We start from the raw sequence: 17,126 nt of genomic DNA, 5'->3' as shown, positions 1-17,126 counted from the left end.
GGCCTTCTTCCAGAAAATCCAGCACCTCTTGTAGATAAAACTGACCTTTAATAAGCACACATCTGTTGGTTGGGAAATTATACAAACGATAGAGGGAAGTAGATGTCCAAAGACCTGGTGAAATATAGGTTTTCACTAATGCCCTTATGGTGAAAGAAAGAGCCCAGAGGAGAAAGAACAATAAAAGAAGGAGAAGAAAAAGAAGAGGTGGCTATGGAGCTTGAACACCTTTGCTGGCAATATTTGCTGGCCTGAGTTGAGCTAGTAAATGCCGTCATCTGAGCAGACAGGCGACAGATGACTGAAGATTTTTTTTCGTATTTATGTGCATGGTCTCAGGAGTCCCAAGCCTCCGCATCACATATGCACTCACTCCTCTTCAGCCCACTGCCCATCTGGCAAGCATGGAATATCCCCTTAACATCTTTCTTTGCAGTCTATCCACACACCACAGCTCAAGAGTTTTTATATTTTTTCTTAGCTTGTGTATTTACATATAAGTCTGTGAACAGTCAGCCAACAGCAGTGGCTGTCACGTGTGTCTGTAGGGATGTTATTCAGCTGCTTTCATTTTGAAAATCTAGTCCAAAACATTTCTGTTATGATCCACGCAGACTACGTACATCTATGTGACCCAGATAGCTTTCTTTTTCTGTCAAAACGTAACTTGTCTGTTTGCAATTACCGGCAACAAGAGTTGGAAAAAAAAGACTGGACCAAGGTGGTGACTAGAGCAGAGGCTCATGAGTCATGTTGAGGAATTTATGTTCAATTAAAGCTAAATATTATTCTCGCTAGCCAATGCAACATATTTTCCACTGCCTGTTTCCTATCCGGTTTAATGCTTGACCTTAAGACCTTAATAGTGCATATTAACATTGTGTTGTCTTTGTTGCAACATACAGAGATGCATTGCTTTCCCCACATACACAGCAATGCTTACATGTTACCCCCATGTCAGCTTGTAGCCCCCAGGGTGAATATGTGGTGGGAAAGGACACAAATGGTTATTCATGAGCCAGCCTGTTGCTACACATGACCTTGGTAAATACCCTGACCCACTTCAAACCTCATTTGTGGAGGCTTGTCTTGAAATTCATAAAGCATCCATAGCTGATGAATGAGAGTGCTTGACCTCATGTTCCTTATTCTCTATATATTTAAACCCAATTGTAGTTCAACCACGTAGCTGTGATCTCGGTGTTCACCTTGACGCGCTGATTGACTTGTCCTGATTCTAATCAGCACATGCTCCCTCTGGGAAATGCTCACATTCATATCTATGGAGAAATTAATCAATACATAGTTTAGTTAAATATCAGTGGCCTACTGTAGATCTTTCTTTCTTATTTATTTTTTACCTTTGACATAATCTTTCAGAGAGAATGAGAGTTTACCACCGAGGTTGTGTTACAAAGATCTTTAGCGGGACGTTTGTATCCAGCTTCGTTTGTGTTACCGATGCAGTGTGACATTGACATTCACTTAACCTGTCAGATAAAAGCCATGTTAGTGTCAGTGACGGTAAAACATACAAGTGCTATCTGAATGCATAGCAGCTGAAGAATGTAGCAGATTTTACCTATACCACAGCCAAGGCAAGTCACTGCAGACGCAGCACATTTGGGATTGTTTCCCTTTCATCTGTGCCAGGAGGGGTCAGGCCAGAGGAAAGGCGCTGTGAGAAATCAGTTTAACTTTTAAAGGGATGTCTGCAAGCCTAACAGATTAAACTAGCACTGCAGCAATCCGTCCATAGTCCTATCAGCAAAATCGTCCTGAGACTAGCAGCTCTGTCTACTAGCACTAATGCAGCAGAGCGCACAGATTCTATGCTGATCTCTACTCTCCCCGTTCACTCCCTCTGACACACTTTTCCTGCATGACCTTGGGATATGCCAGACGAGCTACCGTGTATGCATAAATGTGTGCGCACAAGAATCGCGAGTGTTTTCTCTCTTTCCTTCTCTTACCCAACCCGCAGTGCTGATAGAATCCATTTCATCTCACAAACAACCTTTTTTTTCGATGCAGCTCTTTGTTTTGTATGAACTGTGGTCAAGCAGTGTGCGCCAAGGGCTTTACCATCTCTGCTGGCCCAGGACTCCCAGAGAGTGGCTCTATAGCAGTACCAATCACCCTACAGGGCTGCCATAGGCGCAGAAATAGGAAATCAATAAAGGCTCCCATGAATCAGCACTCCTGGCTAGCTCCGCTTGGGCATTGTGCAACACTGCTGTCGCCCCACCTCTTCATTGTCTCTCTTCGTCTCTCGATCCAATGTCTGGCACTGGATAGGAAGGTCTAATAGCAAGGACAGGCCTACTGAGTTCACAAAGAATGCATTTCCTTGGACCGTTGTCTGTCCAAGGTTCCCCCGGTAATGGTTTAGCTTCTCATTGCCCTTTCCCTTGTCCAGACAAATAAGAGCTGAAGAGAGGTTTAGTTGTGTTGAATGGTGATTTATCAAGCTACATTACAGTACCTTCTTTAGTTGAGAGAGAAGCAGAATTGGAATGCAGCAGGTCTTATTAGTGGTGACCAGTTGAGGTGGGATGGTGCCATCTAGCGGCCACAAGTATTCGCTCACCAATCGATCTTCTCTTTCAATCAAACATGCATAGTAGGAGATTATTTGTTGGACATGTGTATCCATAGTGTCTTAGTGTAGCGTGACTGCTTACATTTTAGCATGGGTCAACACAGTAAGAATCAAACCTATAAAACTGGCAGTGATGTTTCCCTCAATAATCAGACATAACGAGTGATAATATAGTTATACTTTTTAAGGAAACAAGCCAAGACTATTTGAAAACCCCTTGTTGTTGTTCATCCTCAGCTCTACCGGGCTTCTGCACTGTTTGAGACCATCCGCCATGAAGCCCAGCACAGCACAGACTATAAACTCTCCTTGTTTGATCTGCAAACCTCCTGCTACCAAGCACTCCAAAGGGTCCTTGTCAGCCTAGGTATGCCCTTTATGTATGACATTTATCATAGCCTCACTACTTCAATTCGTTGGAAGTTTAGGTATTAGCATTTACTTATTAATCATCATTGAACTCCGCATACACACAGGCCACCATGATGAGGCTCTGGCAGTGGCAGAGCGGGGTCGTACGCGAGCCTTTGCTGACCTCTTGGTGGAGCGGCAGACCGGCCAGCAGGACTCAGATCCCTACACCCCAGTAACAGTGGAGCACATCTTGGACACCGTCAACAGCCAGAGAGCCTTGGTGCTTTATTTCTCCATGGCTGCTGGCTACCTGTACAGCTGGCTGCTGGCTCCAGGAGCAGGTAAGGACTGACTTTCTGCTAGTGCGACAGCTCTAATGGCAAATTGATTTTTATAGGGGTGTTGAAATCCTATCATGTCTTCTTGTCATTGTATTCTGTTATTTTCTCTAGTGACAGGCACCATATGAGCAATCACATTTAGTGAGTAGGTTTCAAATTTTCCTCTTTTACTTGGTTAAAATAAATTGTGCCATTTGGTGACACTATGACTGACAAATTTACACTTTAGCCAATAACTCCTGCATCTTCTTGTTTTTCTCAGTCCTTTTTTCAACAACAAGGTTTTCTGCAATGTTGTTAGTATTTCACCTACAAAGTTTCTGTGAAATATTGCACCTAGCATCTATTCTTGTAATACATGCATAGACATATAACAAAACAAAACAAACAAAAAATACATATATATATATAAATACAACAGTTATTTGATGAATGTTAGATGCTAATGCAATCAAATGCCATGCCATTTTAAAGATGGACCAACATATTAACAAAATGTAGCATACTGTAAATATATGGACCTAAATAGCTCAATAGCTAAATAACGCACACACTTGTTTGCTCTAATGAAAGCGGATAAAAGGCCTTGATGCCGTAGCTTGTTTTCAGCTGCAGGGTTAAGAAGGCCAGCTTTAACACCAAGCGGCAGTGCCACCTGCCACTCTGCTGTTAGGATTTGCCCCCTGCTTTGCATCTCACACCAGAAGGCGTCTGTCAATGAACCATGCTTATTGAAAGCGACACAGCCAAACAACATCGCCAACAGGAAAGCACTTCTTTGTTGCACCAAGACAAAACATAATTTATCTGTCTCTTTTCATCCTGTCTCCTTTGGTTTTGTTTCTTTCTCTGATTTTATTCTGGTTTTCTTGTGGTATTGCTGTGCTTTTGCACATATTTGTATACTTCTCAATTTCTATCTCTTTTGTTGACACACTGAGTAACAACACAGGCAGAGGGATTAAGATGCAGCTTGTTTATATGACTTGTGAAATTCCACTTTCAAAGAGAATAGGCAAAGCTGCAGGTGAACTAAGGTGCATGTGACACAACTCCTCTAGCTGCCACACTATTAGCTGTTCGTTGGCTCTCTTCCACTCTCTGCTGTAAAGAGCGTAAATGAGAGTCGTGACCCATGTCCCATGCCACCAAGCCTGAACATTTGATGAAATACAGCTCCCAGGCAACCAGATATACTTGACCCCCAGCACTAGTCATACAGAGGGGAGGAACACTACAGGGACCAGTGAAGATCTTCAAAGTGTTGAATATTACCCCAGGCTAAGAGGGAACCACTTTCTCACTAATCGCCTGTCTGTCACTTCCTGGCATTCCCTGGCATCCAGCTGGCACACAAACATGGCTGCTCTAAAGAGTCTGCAGTCAATACAAAGGGCTAATTACTCCAGTAGGGTACATTCTGTCACATTTTATAGACCTGAATCACATATACTGTCCATTCAATGCATTTTTTGCTTTTAATACAAAATATACATGCAAACTCACACACAGCTCCCAGTGTGCTCTTCCCCGCCTCATTCTGATGCTTGAAATTCCGCTGAGCTCTCATGGCGGGCGGCAGATGGCACAGGCAGCCTACTCTTATCTTTTATTGAACATTATTTGTTTTATTTATTTTGCTCAACAGATGCACTACTGCACGTGGCCTCACTCACAGCTTTCAGTTGAAACCATCCAATATTCCCTCTTGTCATGAGAAAGTAATGCACACGTATAAGTAAATAACGGAGGCGTTCCTTTTTTTTTTTTTTACACTTTGTCAAAACCTAAAAGCAGCCGCTCATGTTTGCCCTCCCATCTTTCTCGACAGGCATCCTGAAGTTCCATGAGGTGTACCTAGGCGAGGGCTTATCGGAAGGAGGGTCAGATTTCCAGGAGGGAAGCGTCAGTGGGGTGGTCAGCGGCTCTTCGTTGGAGCAGCACATTGCCAGTGCCCGTGAGGCTCTGGGAGTCGAGTCTTATTACAGCAGGTGAGATGTTCACAGCAGTCAAAATGAAATGAAAATCATTCTGTCTGTTAGCTCATTATCCAGATCATAACATGCTCATTTAGGAATAATTGCTTGAATGTTTGCACAACACTGTTGCTGATATCTAATCTAAATACTTTGCTGCTATTGCTGATTTAAATAACCTAGTACCCCATAAGACTGTACCCAACCTGTTCTTTGTTGTTGTTTTCCTGAGCAGAGGTAGCAATTATGGCTCAGCACACAAAGAAGACAACACACACATAAAGTTTGTTGACAACAAAATTAAAGGAAGTACAGCACATTGTTTGATTTAACAAGTGTTCTTTGGAAAGTGTTAGTTAACTACTCATCAAAAGCAAGTGTAAAAACATGTCTTTAATCAAAACTGTAGCCCACCTTTATTCGAAGAGATATCATTCAGAAGGGTTATTTTGTGTGTGTGTGTGTGTGTGTGTGTGTGTGTGTGTGTGTGTGTGTGTGTGTGTGTGTGTGTGTGTGTGTGTGTGTGTGTGTGTGTGTGTGTGTGTGTGTGTGAGAAAAGAGTTTTATTCTGCCCCATTGCACCCTGTGATGACAGGCCTCCACTACCTTCCTAAAGTACTCCGCTCTCTCCCCAGTGGGGATAAATGAGACGGAATAATGGCTCTGTGGCCAGACTATTTAACCTACCAAACAGACATCAAACCTGACAAGTAAAAGAATAAAGTAAAGAGCTTTCCTGAGAATCTGAGGAAGAATGAGAAGACAGTTAAGATGCAATGGTGAAATCGATGTAGTAAAATTCAAAGATGCAAAGGCTGGTGGTTGAAGACCATAACAGACAACAGGGACTTCAGCCAGAGAGACTCGTCACCCATTGACATCAGTGTGTCTACATCACATTTGAGGTTTGCTTCGTTTTCTAGTTGGTGTTTGATCCATAGAGGCCAGCTGGTCCGCCCAGTGCCAGCCTCCACCACCCTAGCAGCCTGGCCCTCTTGCCCCATTACCAGCTCATTTACTACCCCAATGGGAAGCTGCACACACACCACTGCGCCTGGATGGGCACAATATGGCACCACTTACCAGCCCATTCATTCTCCAGAGTGGAGCGAAACGGAGGCAGCACTTTGAAATGAGTGGAGAGAAAATTAAGGGGATGGAGAAGAATTGGGGAGAGCATATGCGTTTGAAAAAAATAATAATATAGAGAGGAGGGAAGGATGCAGCCCTTATGACAGCAGAAATATATGGTTTAACAAATGGATTCTTTTGTACTATCATCTTTCAAAGCTGCATTTGTATTCTGCATCCAACATTTCTTCAGTCCACAAAGGTCTGTCAGTATGTACACCCCGGGTGAAAGAATCTCAAATGAGACGCATGCTGCAAGGATTTCCAAACGTGGGAGAACAAGATGATGAGACATCCCATGGTGCAAGTTCACTCTCAGCTACCATAAAAACAAGAAGCTGACATAGGAGTTACATGATGTAGGTGCATCAGAGGAGAGGTTCAGGCATGAAGGGAGAGATGGGGGGAGAGTGTTGGCGAGGTAGGGATTGTGGTGTGGGGGTGGTGGGTGACTCCCCACTGGCTGGATCAGCATCACCAGCATTATAATGAAAGGATTTAACTCTGCTTACCATCAGGGTGTTGGACCGAGCCTGGGAAATTAGGCCAAGTGTGTGTGGGATGAACAGTGTGTGTTTCTGGCAGATCAAGAGTGTGTGTAGTTGACTTATCCTCAGAGAAACAATGTAAGTCTGGGTATTGTCTACTTTGCTGAAGTGCCTTTTCCTGCCAACATTTCAGCAGCTGTACATTTCTCTTACTCCATCGCTCTCTCTCTCTTTCAGAGGATGTTCGAGCAGTGAGACGGAGAGTGAGGCAGGAGATTTGTTGGACCAACAATTTGAGGAGCTCAACAACAAGCTTAACTCCGTCACTGATCCAACAGGCTTCCTTCGCATGGTTTCCAGGAACAACCTGTTCAACAGGTAGGAGATGTTTACAAATAACCTGGACGTTCCTACACTCCTGTGCGACAGTCTTTATAAATAAGCGCTACTTAGACTCACTTTTCCACCAAAAAATTACAAATATCTGCTTGGGTAAGGAGATTCATGGGTATTGTGGATCATCTGTGAAAGGAGTCTTTTCTTAAAGCCAGCACAGAGGCAGCATGTGAATCCTCCTTATTAAATAGACTGAGAAGATCCAAGCTGCTAAAGCCTTCATCAACTGCCTACTCTGATGGGGCCTTGTTTTGTGTGTGTGCGCTAGCCACCGATGTGGTTTTAAGATGTTTCCCTGTCTGTGTTTGTTTGTTGTGCAAATTTGAGACTGGGTATTTCAGTTAGTCTGCCAGTGGGTCGTTCAGAGTATTATTTAACGATACGAAGCAAAGTATTCATTTACTTTGTGCTGATTGGTTATGTATAGTGTGTGTGCATATATGTGTGTGTCTGGGTCATATTTCCCTGTCCTCGTCCACAGTTGAGCTGCTCTTTGATGAGAGGGTAATTCCAGCTTTAATTGAGTCTCTGTGCTCATTAAGCCCCCTTTAATGGGCTGCCGGTAATAATTCGCTCATTCTTTTGGGCCTCAAAAACTCTGAATTGTAAAGCTCCTCATCCTTAGGAGCCTATCGTCTATCACAATGCTAAAGCAAGAGAGAATGAAGAAAACCTCATTGTCATTTCAAGTCGTCTATCCTGGGGTTTGATGTCAGATATTGTCCATGAATGTGCTTTTCAAGGGCTCTCTTTGACTTCACTTCTCCTGACAATTTTCCCGAATGTTAAGATTTAGGCTATTACTGGTATGAATACCTCAATATTTCCACAGTTACTCTTAATTAAGACAACGTAGAAAAATATAATTAACTCTAATTAAATAACATTTAAATCAAAATACATAAACAATATAGTCATATTAAAAGATCAGTGCTACTTGATGTAATATCTTCATGGTATCATTGATTGGCCTATTTTAACACGGAGATATAATCTTTACCAGGGAGCTTGGAAGGATTACTATGGGAAGGTGATGATAAATGTCTCCTTGTGTGTAATCCCCTCAGTGTATGATTGAATACGTTTTTATACAGAAAGAGATTTCTTGAAGATCTTGATGAAGTTGTCAAGAAAGAAGTAGTAAGCACTGATTGAACAGGATGTCTGCATCAAAAGAGCTGAGTGGCCACATGCAATAATTCTGAAATTAGTTCAGTATAAAAAGCTTAATGTGTGTGTAATAGAGGCGAACTTGTCCACCCTTGTATCATCACTCAGATCACACTTGAAGGCACGTCTTTCAACTGTAGCCCAAAATAGGCCACCGCTGAATGCGATCCTCGCCTCGCCTCTCTTAGTCTTTTCTTTACATTTTTTTTCCTCTACACTTGACACTCACCTTCTCTTTGCTCTTATCCTTTGCCTCCTCTCTCATCCTTCCTGTCAGGTTAACAAACGATTGTTTGCTTTCCCGTGGAGGCTCATGCCAAGGCCTGGGAGAGAGACAGAGTGTTGGGAGGCTGGAGGGAAGCCAGTGGCCAGGGGCTACCAGAAGGGCAGGATAGATGTCTGTTGGCTGGGGCCTGGAGGAAATGATGGCTGGTGGAACAGATGGAGAGTAGTGACAAGTGTGGCCATAAAGCTCGGCCCTGTGTGCCTACAGCACCAACGGCTTTTAACCCCACGGCCACCATTAGCACAGTTCTCAGTATGTTGTGTGTCTCTGAGCTGTGTCAAACAGCTGACATGCCTCAAACATACAGGGCTGTTACCTTACTTCAGCTAGTACTGCAAAATAGTCATCGGCAGTGCATTGAAGGCACTCGCAATCCCATTTTACATCAACTGGACACTCTTGAGTTTTGATTGCATGTAGAGTACAGATGAGACGAGCCCTGCTCTCCGCCTCCTCCAGTGGGGATTCTGGGAAACTGATTGTTACTTCGTATTTCTGTAAGCACAGTACAATACTGCCATCTAGTGGAGCTTTTCATATTGACATTGTATCCTCTGTAGGATATAATGAAGTGTTGCTTCATGTCATGAGAAATAATATAGGTTTGTGTTCACAGAGGGATTGCAGCAAATCACAATGCAGATCCAGTATGGCCTGCCTTCATTTGCATTTTACTCAGTGGGGTTTAGATCTGTCAGTGAGCATGTTAGAAAAAGAAAGATGGGCCTCTGTGATCGAGAATGTTGGATCACTTTCTTCTGCTGCAGCTTTGTAGTGTGACCACTCAAACTCACAGAAACCACAGTGGCTGAGTTTGCGTCTTGCCTGAGCCTTGTCTGATGTAACAATATGCAGCAAGTTGGACATGGAGCTCGTCAGCTTCGTTTCCAACTCGCAAAGCGCAATGACTGCAGCATGATGATTTGATGTCAAAGGACTTGATACATGAAACCCCTGTCTACATGCAGGGCCTTTACATATTGTTTTAATTGTATAGTCTTATCACACACTATACATTCAAAATATCACACAGTATTTTCAATTACAACCCTTTTGTCAACCTTAAAACTACAGGAGCTGTTGTAGCTTTTTAGGACTGCCTTGGGTCTGCAGCATAAACGTATGAGGTCCTTAATTAAAACAGTATTACTATGTATTGTGTTTGTGCAGGAGTTGCCAGAGTATGACCAGCCTGTTTAGTAACACCATGTCACCTGCCAAAGATGGTAACTCTTCCCTGCCTCGTCGCTCCAGCAACCTCGGAAAGCCTCCACTTCGGGCACTTTATGATTTGCTCATTGCACCTATGGAGGGGGTGAGTGCTAATTCTATGGTTCATTGCCTGCCGTTTGATGTAGTTCTATGGTAGAGATGCTAGCATAAGGGAATATGCAATAATGAGAAATATGAGTATTTTCATGCTAATCCGTTTGTCTGACAGGGCTTGATGCACTCGAGTGGGCCAGTTGGCAGACACAGACAACTGGTGATGGTGCTGGAGGGAGAACTGTACCTCATTCCCTTCGCCCTGCTAAAAGGAAGCTCTTCTAATGAATACCTGTATGAGCGCTTCAGCCTCATTGCTGTTCCCTCCATCCATGGCCTTGGATCCAGTGCAAAGGTCGGCCTTCTCTTTCAGATGATTAAATAATGTTGCTACCTTCATATGAAACTCTTATATAAAACCGATGATGACTTGACCACGAATTCTACTTTTTCAGGATCCTATGATGTCATCTTACTGATCTACAATACTTAGATTGCAAAAGGTAGAATGTAACCTTTGTTTTTGGTGCTCCTAGGCTCACTCCCGGCGCACCGGACCAGCTCCATGTGGCGGTGTCTCAATGGCAGCAGTGGTGGGGAACCCTAAACTGCCCTCACCTGTGATGGACCGCTGGCTGTGGGGACCCATGCCCTCTGCAGAGGAGGAGGCTCTAATGGTGGCTGAGCTGCTGGGCTGTCAACCACTGGCCGGCCCTGCTGCCACCAAGGAAAGGGTGATGAGTGCCCTTTCGCAGGCCGAGTGTGCCCACTTTGCCACCCACATTTCCTGGAAATTGGCGGCTCTGGTGCTCACCCCAAACCCTGAAAGTGTGCCCGGTGGGGCAAGTGCCAGTGTGGGAGTTGGAACAGTGGGGAGAGGTACAGGGGGGAGGGGAGGCAGTACTGGTCGAGGCAGGAAGGGCTCCATTGGAAGTGGCTACACCATCCCAGAGTCTCTCCACATGCATGATGACAGCAGTGACGTGGAGAGCATCTGTGACAGTCCGCCCCTGCAGGAGTTCCTGCTCACAGCCGCAGATATATTGGACCTGAGGTTGCCTACCAAGCTGGTGGTGCTAGGGTAGGTTGGCTGATTACGGGTTATGTCCTGACTTTGTATTTTTATTTTTAAAGTAATTATGTAATTTTATGTCCAAACCTATGATCTAATTAGTCATACTATAGATGTGAATTGAGGTTTGACTTTCGTGAAAGGCATTATACACAGTACAATACTAAAACAGAGATTGTAATGTTACTGATGAGAATGGAATAGCATATCCTAAAGATAATAAAAGCAAATGAGGCTTGAAATGTTGTCCTTTTGAATTCAATTATGTGCTATTCAATGATTTGTATTTTTGGCTCCAGGTCGTACCAGGAGTCCAGCAGCAAAGTGACAGCAGATGGTGTTGTGGGATTGACCAGGGCCTTCCTGGCTGCTGGTGCTCAGTGTGCTCTCGTGTCCTTGTGGCCTGTCCCTGTCGCAGCCTCCAAGGTTTTTGTCCATGCCTTCTACACTGCCCTGCTCAACGGAACCAAGGCTAGTGCAGCACTGGCAGATGCCATGAAAACTGTCCAGAGCAGCAAGCAGTACTCTCACCCCTCCAACTGGGCAGGTTAGAGATGTTATTCGCTTTTTGTGTTGATTCTACATTCCATAATTCAAAGAGATGATCCTGTATTTCTTGCATTTTTTTCTGTTCAGGATACATGCTGATTGGCAATGATGTGAAGCTTAACAGCCCATCTTCCCTCATTGGCCAAGCTTTGGCAGAGATTCTACAGTATCCTGATCGAGCGCGTGATGCTCTCAGAGTTTTACTCCACCTGGTGAGACATGGACACTCACACACAATAACCAACTTACTATACAAAATATCCCAACCAAAAATACTTATGTTGCACTTCACTCGTACCTACAGGTGGAGAAGTCTCTACAGAGGATACAGAATGGACAACGTAACTCCATGTATACATCCCAGCAAAGTGTGGAGAACAAGGTGGGGGGTGTCCCTGGCTGGCAGGCTCTGCTGACAGCTGTGGGCTTCCGTCTCGACTCTGTGGGCACCGGCATGCCTTCTGCAGTCTTCTTTCCCACTGCTGATCCTGGAGACAGACTTCAGCAGTGCAGCACCACTTTACAATCACTACTGGGTATGCACCTGAGAATCTGTCTAGTGTTGGGTGATCATGTGTTTGATATGATTATGTTTAGCATTTTCCACAAAGTTCTGGCCTCTGCGTTTGTAACATTTCATAACACACTGTAGTTTGGAGAATAAAGAGTGTGCCTTGTGTATAATTAATGAGGAATTTCCTTTGATCCCATCCCTCAGGTCTGCCGCCGCCAGCTCTCCAAGCTTTGTGCAAACTCATCACAGCTTCAGAGGCAGGAGAGCAGCTCATCAATCGGGTAGGCCCCTGCAGCTCTGAGCAAATGCTACTGGGTTTTTAAATCCAATGCACTAGATAGAAATTGGTCTTTGGCTCAAACGACAAACACCATTACTATTATTCAGTGTTAAAAGCTATTGACACAGTCCCTCTCACTTTCACTGACACTTTTACACGCTTATTGCACCATGTGGTTCTCGAGAATATCAGGGATACAGTATGTCATTGTGTAACTTGTTTACGTGAAGACACGCTAACGCACTGGCACCTCAAGCTGTAGCTTTAATCTGCATTGGAATGCAGCATGGAAGCCTAACTAGCACTACTACAAGTTCAAAGTCTTAACTACAATCTGAGTCCTGTTCTTTTGCACCCAAGCTTGTGACACCAGAGAATTAATCTTCCGCCTTTATCCCTCTTAACGTGTAACATGTGGTTATCACATGCTTAAAGTGTAAGACTCACCAGTTAGTTGGTGATTAGTTTTTGTTGCCTCATATTGCAAATTCTGGTCTCAACGCACAAAACATGGGACATGTTCAACCTAATCTGTGTATGCTGTTTGCATAAAATGATTAAACACCTCTGTTACTTGCTGCTGTTATTCTTCTTGTTGATCCCTTGTGCCCTTTGTTATGCATGCAATTAAAAGCCTATTCTCTCTCCCCTGCCCTTAACGTGCTGTCTGAAGGCTGTTAAAAATATGGTGGCAATGGTAAGTGTGGCTTCACTACCTGCACTCCATCCACTTCTACCCTTTTGCTCCACTCTCTTCTCTGTCCTGCTCAACTAAAATACACCTTCTTGCATAGAAGCTGCATGACAGTTTGATCAGTTTTTTTTGTGGTCATGCCATTCAGCATATGCATGCATAAAGTGTAGCCGGGCAATCATTTACAATGTTCATCATTTTTTCATTGCTGGTTCCTGCAGTCAGATTCTAGGGATTTTGAGGATTAAAGGATTTACAACCCTGGTTCATTACAGGTCAGAAGAATGTTTCAGGGTGGTATCAGGGATAACGCTATGATGTAAAAACAAACCTCTCACAATTATGAAGGATGAAGTGAGCAGGCGAGGCATGTTTCTACTTTCTGCACAGTTACGTCATGTTGACAAAGGTGGCTCTGTCTGAGGCCAAGTAATCCCAAAACAAAAGATGCAAGTGTGATCTCAGAGCACTTGTAAACCCTCAATAAACACCCATTCAGCTCTGCTTCCCTGCAGATGTTCTTTTCCAACACGAATACTCGTGCATAGGACTCAAACATGTGGAGAAACAGATTCATACTTACTCCAGAAAATATGTTTACAGTAGTTCTACAATAAAATGTAATAAATGCCATTATCTTACATAGATGAAAAGGCAGTATTATTTAAGAGCATGGGACTATTTATCTTCCTACTTGGGGGATTTATATCTTGATAGAATATAAGTAGTTGGATCACACAGATTATTTTTACCCGTTAATGAAATACTCACTAGAATTCACCAGTTTATTTTATTCTTGTACTCATTTCTAACCACTGCACTTCTTTTTTACCTTGTTGTCTTCCCCCGCTTCTTCTCCAGCTCCACCAGGTTCTAGTGCAACTCCAGACAGGAGAGAAGGAGCAGGATTTCTCCCTCCTGCCCATTCAGGTGTCCATCAGTGTGCAGCTGTGGAGACTGCCAGGATGCCATGAATTTCTCGCTGCTCTTGGTGAGTCATCTGTTATTGACTACAACTGTCTACACATCATGCATGCATGTCTCCTTGTGGACTGCAGATTGGCAATTTTACAAGTTACAACTGTTGCGCTTATGTGTTTGTGCAGGATTTGACTTGTGCGAGGTTGGCCAAGAAGAAGTGGTGCTGAAGACGGGCAAGCTAGCCAACCGTCGCACCTTGCACTTTGCTCTCCAGTCTCTGCTGGCACTGTTTGGTAAGCATACTCATATGCTCATGTTCATTTTATCATTTATGTGATTATATTTTTTTCAGTCACTTGACTGTACATTGTAATGATCAAAAATCACATTTGATGCAATTGAATTCTAACAATCCTGTTGTTTCTTTGTTCAGACTCCACAGAACTGCCGAAGCGTCTGAGCCTGGACAGCTCATCTTCCCTTGAGTCTCTAGCTTCAGCCCAGTCTGTGTCCAACCCCCTTCCCATGGGATACTCAAGCCTTCCCTTCTCGCCTCCTTGCCTGGACAATCAGGCATCAGATGCTATCTCTGTCTACAGCTTAAGTTCTGTAGCCTCCTCCATGAGCTTTGTTTCCAAGTCAGAGTGTGATTTCTTAGGTCATCGGCAGCGCGGTGGGATCACAGCACACTACTCTATCCACAAACACCCTCATGTTCCTCGTAGTCGCTCTTCTCCTCATGGGGCAGCTGCTGCTGCAGTGGCAGGAGCCCGGGGAGATGATGAGGAATATGAGGGTTTTTCCATTATCAGCAGCGAGCCTCTGGGAAGCCACTGTGACTCTCTGCCCCTGCCACCAGGCCACAGCCAGCGCCACCACCGTGGAGGCAGGGGGGTTGTTGGTGGGTCCAGCACAGGAGCAGGGAGAGGCTACACTGTATCAGTATCGTCAAGGGGCAGTGTCAGCACCCCCACATCGCCTGTTAAAACAAGTCTGGTGGCCAGCCCAAACTCCCCATTCCAGAAGGTTGGTAAGGTGAGCAGCTCAGATACAGGGGAATCTGACCAGTCCAGTACCGAGACGGACAGTACTGTCAAGTCTCAGGAGGAGAAAATTGTCCCTATGGATCCTCAAGAGCTGGCCCAGAAGATTCTGGAGGAGACTCAGAGCCATCTACGGGCTGTAGGTAGTCTTCAGCGGGCTGGACCAGAGGGTGCAACAGCTGGAGGAACATCAGCACGGAGCAGCGCCTTCCGTTCTTCTGAAACTAGTGCATTCAGCCGTCCTAACAGTAGTGCCAGCGGCAGAGCTCAATCTTCCCCACGGCCCAAACCTCCCTCCCGTTCCTCTTCACTGCAGAAGATAAGCTCTGGCTACAATAGTCCTGCAATCTCTGAGTCTTCCCAAAAGGAGGGCAGCCATCCTTCTTCACCCACTCTGGACAGCCATGCACAGTTCAGATTAAAGTATCCAAGCTCCCCATACAGCGGCCACATCTCTCGTTCTCCGAGTAATGTGTCTCCCTGTTCTGGTCACCAGTCCCCGACTGGTAGTGCTCCATCCCCAGCACTGTCGTACTCCTCGACAGGCTCTGCCTGCTCTGCATCGGCAGATATCCCAGTCTTGGACCGGCTAAGAAGAGGAGTCATTGATGAAAAAGTCCAAGCTATCCACAATCTGAAGACCTTTTGGGCTAATGCTGCAGCCCAGCAACAGCAACATCTAGGTCCTCTCCGAGGTGTCCACGGGGGTCCTGGACCCCTTGCTTCTGCCAGTAGAGATGTACTGAGCCTTCTGAACCTCTCTCCACGCCGTTGCTCTCCTAATGATACCCAAGACAGCCTGGAGCTGCGGGAGCTGGGGCTGCAATCACTGGATAGGGGCAGCAAGAACAATGGACACCACTGCTCCAACCCTAGAAAAATGGCCCCATCACCTACTATTTCCACAAGCAGTAGCCCTGGTGCTCGCTCTATCCGACTACCTGCTGGGAATGGATACAAGTTCCTGTCGCCTGGAAGATTTTTCCCTTCCTCTAAATGCTGAGACATTTAAAACAGTCCTATACTTTTATCTATCTATTATTTACTATTGTGTGCGAGTAGGGCACTTTTTGAGGGCCACTGTTGGTCCACCAAGCTTGACTGACAATGAGAAGGATTCGATTGGTCAGTGGGTGCAATCCTGAAGAGGCACATGAATGCTTTAGAGAGAGTCTTGTCTTTGTGCCCATAACACTGTAAATGGCAATGAGAAATACTCAAAGACCTGATACTGTGTTTGTGTGTAACTTTGTGTCAGGTAGATGTAAATGCCATTTGGTATTTTTCTTTGCTGTTTGTGTGGGCCAAGATGCAACAGCTATGACTGATTTCCTCCATTCTATTTTTGTTTTTAAATTTAATAATTATTGTTATTATTGTTTGTTATTGTTATTAATATTATTATTATTATGTTTTGTAAATTAATTCCAGTGTTTCACAATCAGTATTAAACGTTTTATATTATTAAAAAGTGAACAAACCTGTACCTTGTAAAGATGGATAGACTGGGGGGAAAAAAAGATTTAATATTTTTTATTGAAATCAAAGGGGCATTTTGCCTGATTTCTTTGTGAATTGAGTGTCTGCTCTGAAGCATGGATTCTCTTGCTATTCAATGTTAAGTACCATGTATGACTTTTTAGCCCATGATATTTTGAGATTAATCATGAAGTTTCATGACAACCATCTGTCATTTATCAGTAAACCGTTTCAATAAAAAAAAAAGACATCATTTTCATTCTTGTATTTGTAGCTTTACATTGTTATGTTATATGGAACCATTGTCTGACAAGTGATGCATAGATAGAATATCACAGATGCACAGCGGTTCTACCTCAAGGGTTCCCATGAAACATAAGTCTTACAAGATGATAATTAAAAAACAAACATATTTCTGACACACAATGGTAGCTTAGCTCTGGCTTTGTTCATGGGATTGACTGAATGAGGAACTGATGCAGCGTCATATATCCAGATGTGAAATGGGCGGGCTAAAAGCCACTAGTAAGATATTCTATTGGTTAATACGACTTTAGCTTGTCT

At 44.1% G+C, this 17,126-nt stretch overlaps 1 protein-coding gene across 1 annotated transcript in view; it reads left to right on the top strand.

Annotated features, from left to right (window-relative positions):
* LOC306740368 (tetratricopeptide repeat protein 28-like) overlaps window positions 1–16,786 on the top strand; it is a gene marked incomplete at its 5' end in the record, with an annotated part of 159,006 nt that extends 142,220 nt beyond the window's left edge. The window contains 15 exons of the mRNA XM_079222506.1: window positions 2,840–2,969; window positions 3,079–3,297; window positions 5,129–5,288; window positions 7,130–7,270; window positions 9,915–10,059; window positions 10,186–10,365; window positions 10,547–11,091; window positions 11,382–11,629; window positions 11,719–11,843; window positions 11,936–12,167; window positions 12,350–12,426; window positions 13,099–13,122; window positions 13,981–14,110; window positions 14,226–14,333; window positions 14,474–16,786. Of these exons, the coding sequence (XP_079078632.1) occupies window positions 2,840–2,969; window positions 3,079–3,297; window positions 5,129–5,288; window positions 7,130–7,270; window positions 9,915–10,059; window positions 10,186–10,365; window positions 10,547–11,091; window positions 11,382–11,629; window positions 11,719–11,843; window positions 11,936–12,167; window positions 12,350–12,426; window positions 13,099–13,122; window positions 13,981–14,110; window positions 14,226–14,333; window positions 14,474–16,086 (4,077 nt within the window). The 3' untranslated portion in view covers window positions 16,087–16,786. The remainder of the gene's footprint in view (window positions 1–2,839; window positions 2,970–3,078; window positions 3,298–5,128; window positions 5,289–7,129; window positions 7,271–9,914; window positions 10,060–10,185; window positions 10,366–10,546; window positions 11,092–11,381; window positions 11,630–11,718; window positions 11,844–11,935; window positions 12,168–12,349; window positions 12,427–13,098; window positions 13,123–13,980; window positions 14,111–14,225; window positions 14,334–14,473) is intronic.
* Between the last annotated feature and the right edge of the window lie 340 nt (window positions 16,787–17,126).

The sequence above is a fragment of the Taurulus bubalis genome (assembly GCF_910589615.1).
Source record: "Taurulus bubalis genome assembly, chromosome: 8".
Taxonomy (NCBI): domain Eukaryota; kingdom Metazoa; phylum Chordata; class Actinopteri; order Perciformes; family Cottidae; genus Taurulus; species Taurulus bubalis.
Note: the sequence above shows the minus strand (reverse complement) of the source record. Positions and strands in the feature narration are given on the sequence as shown.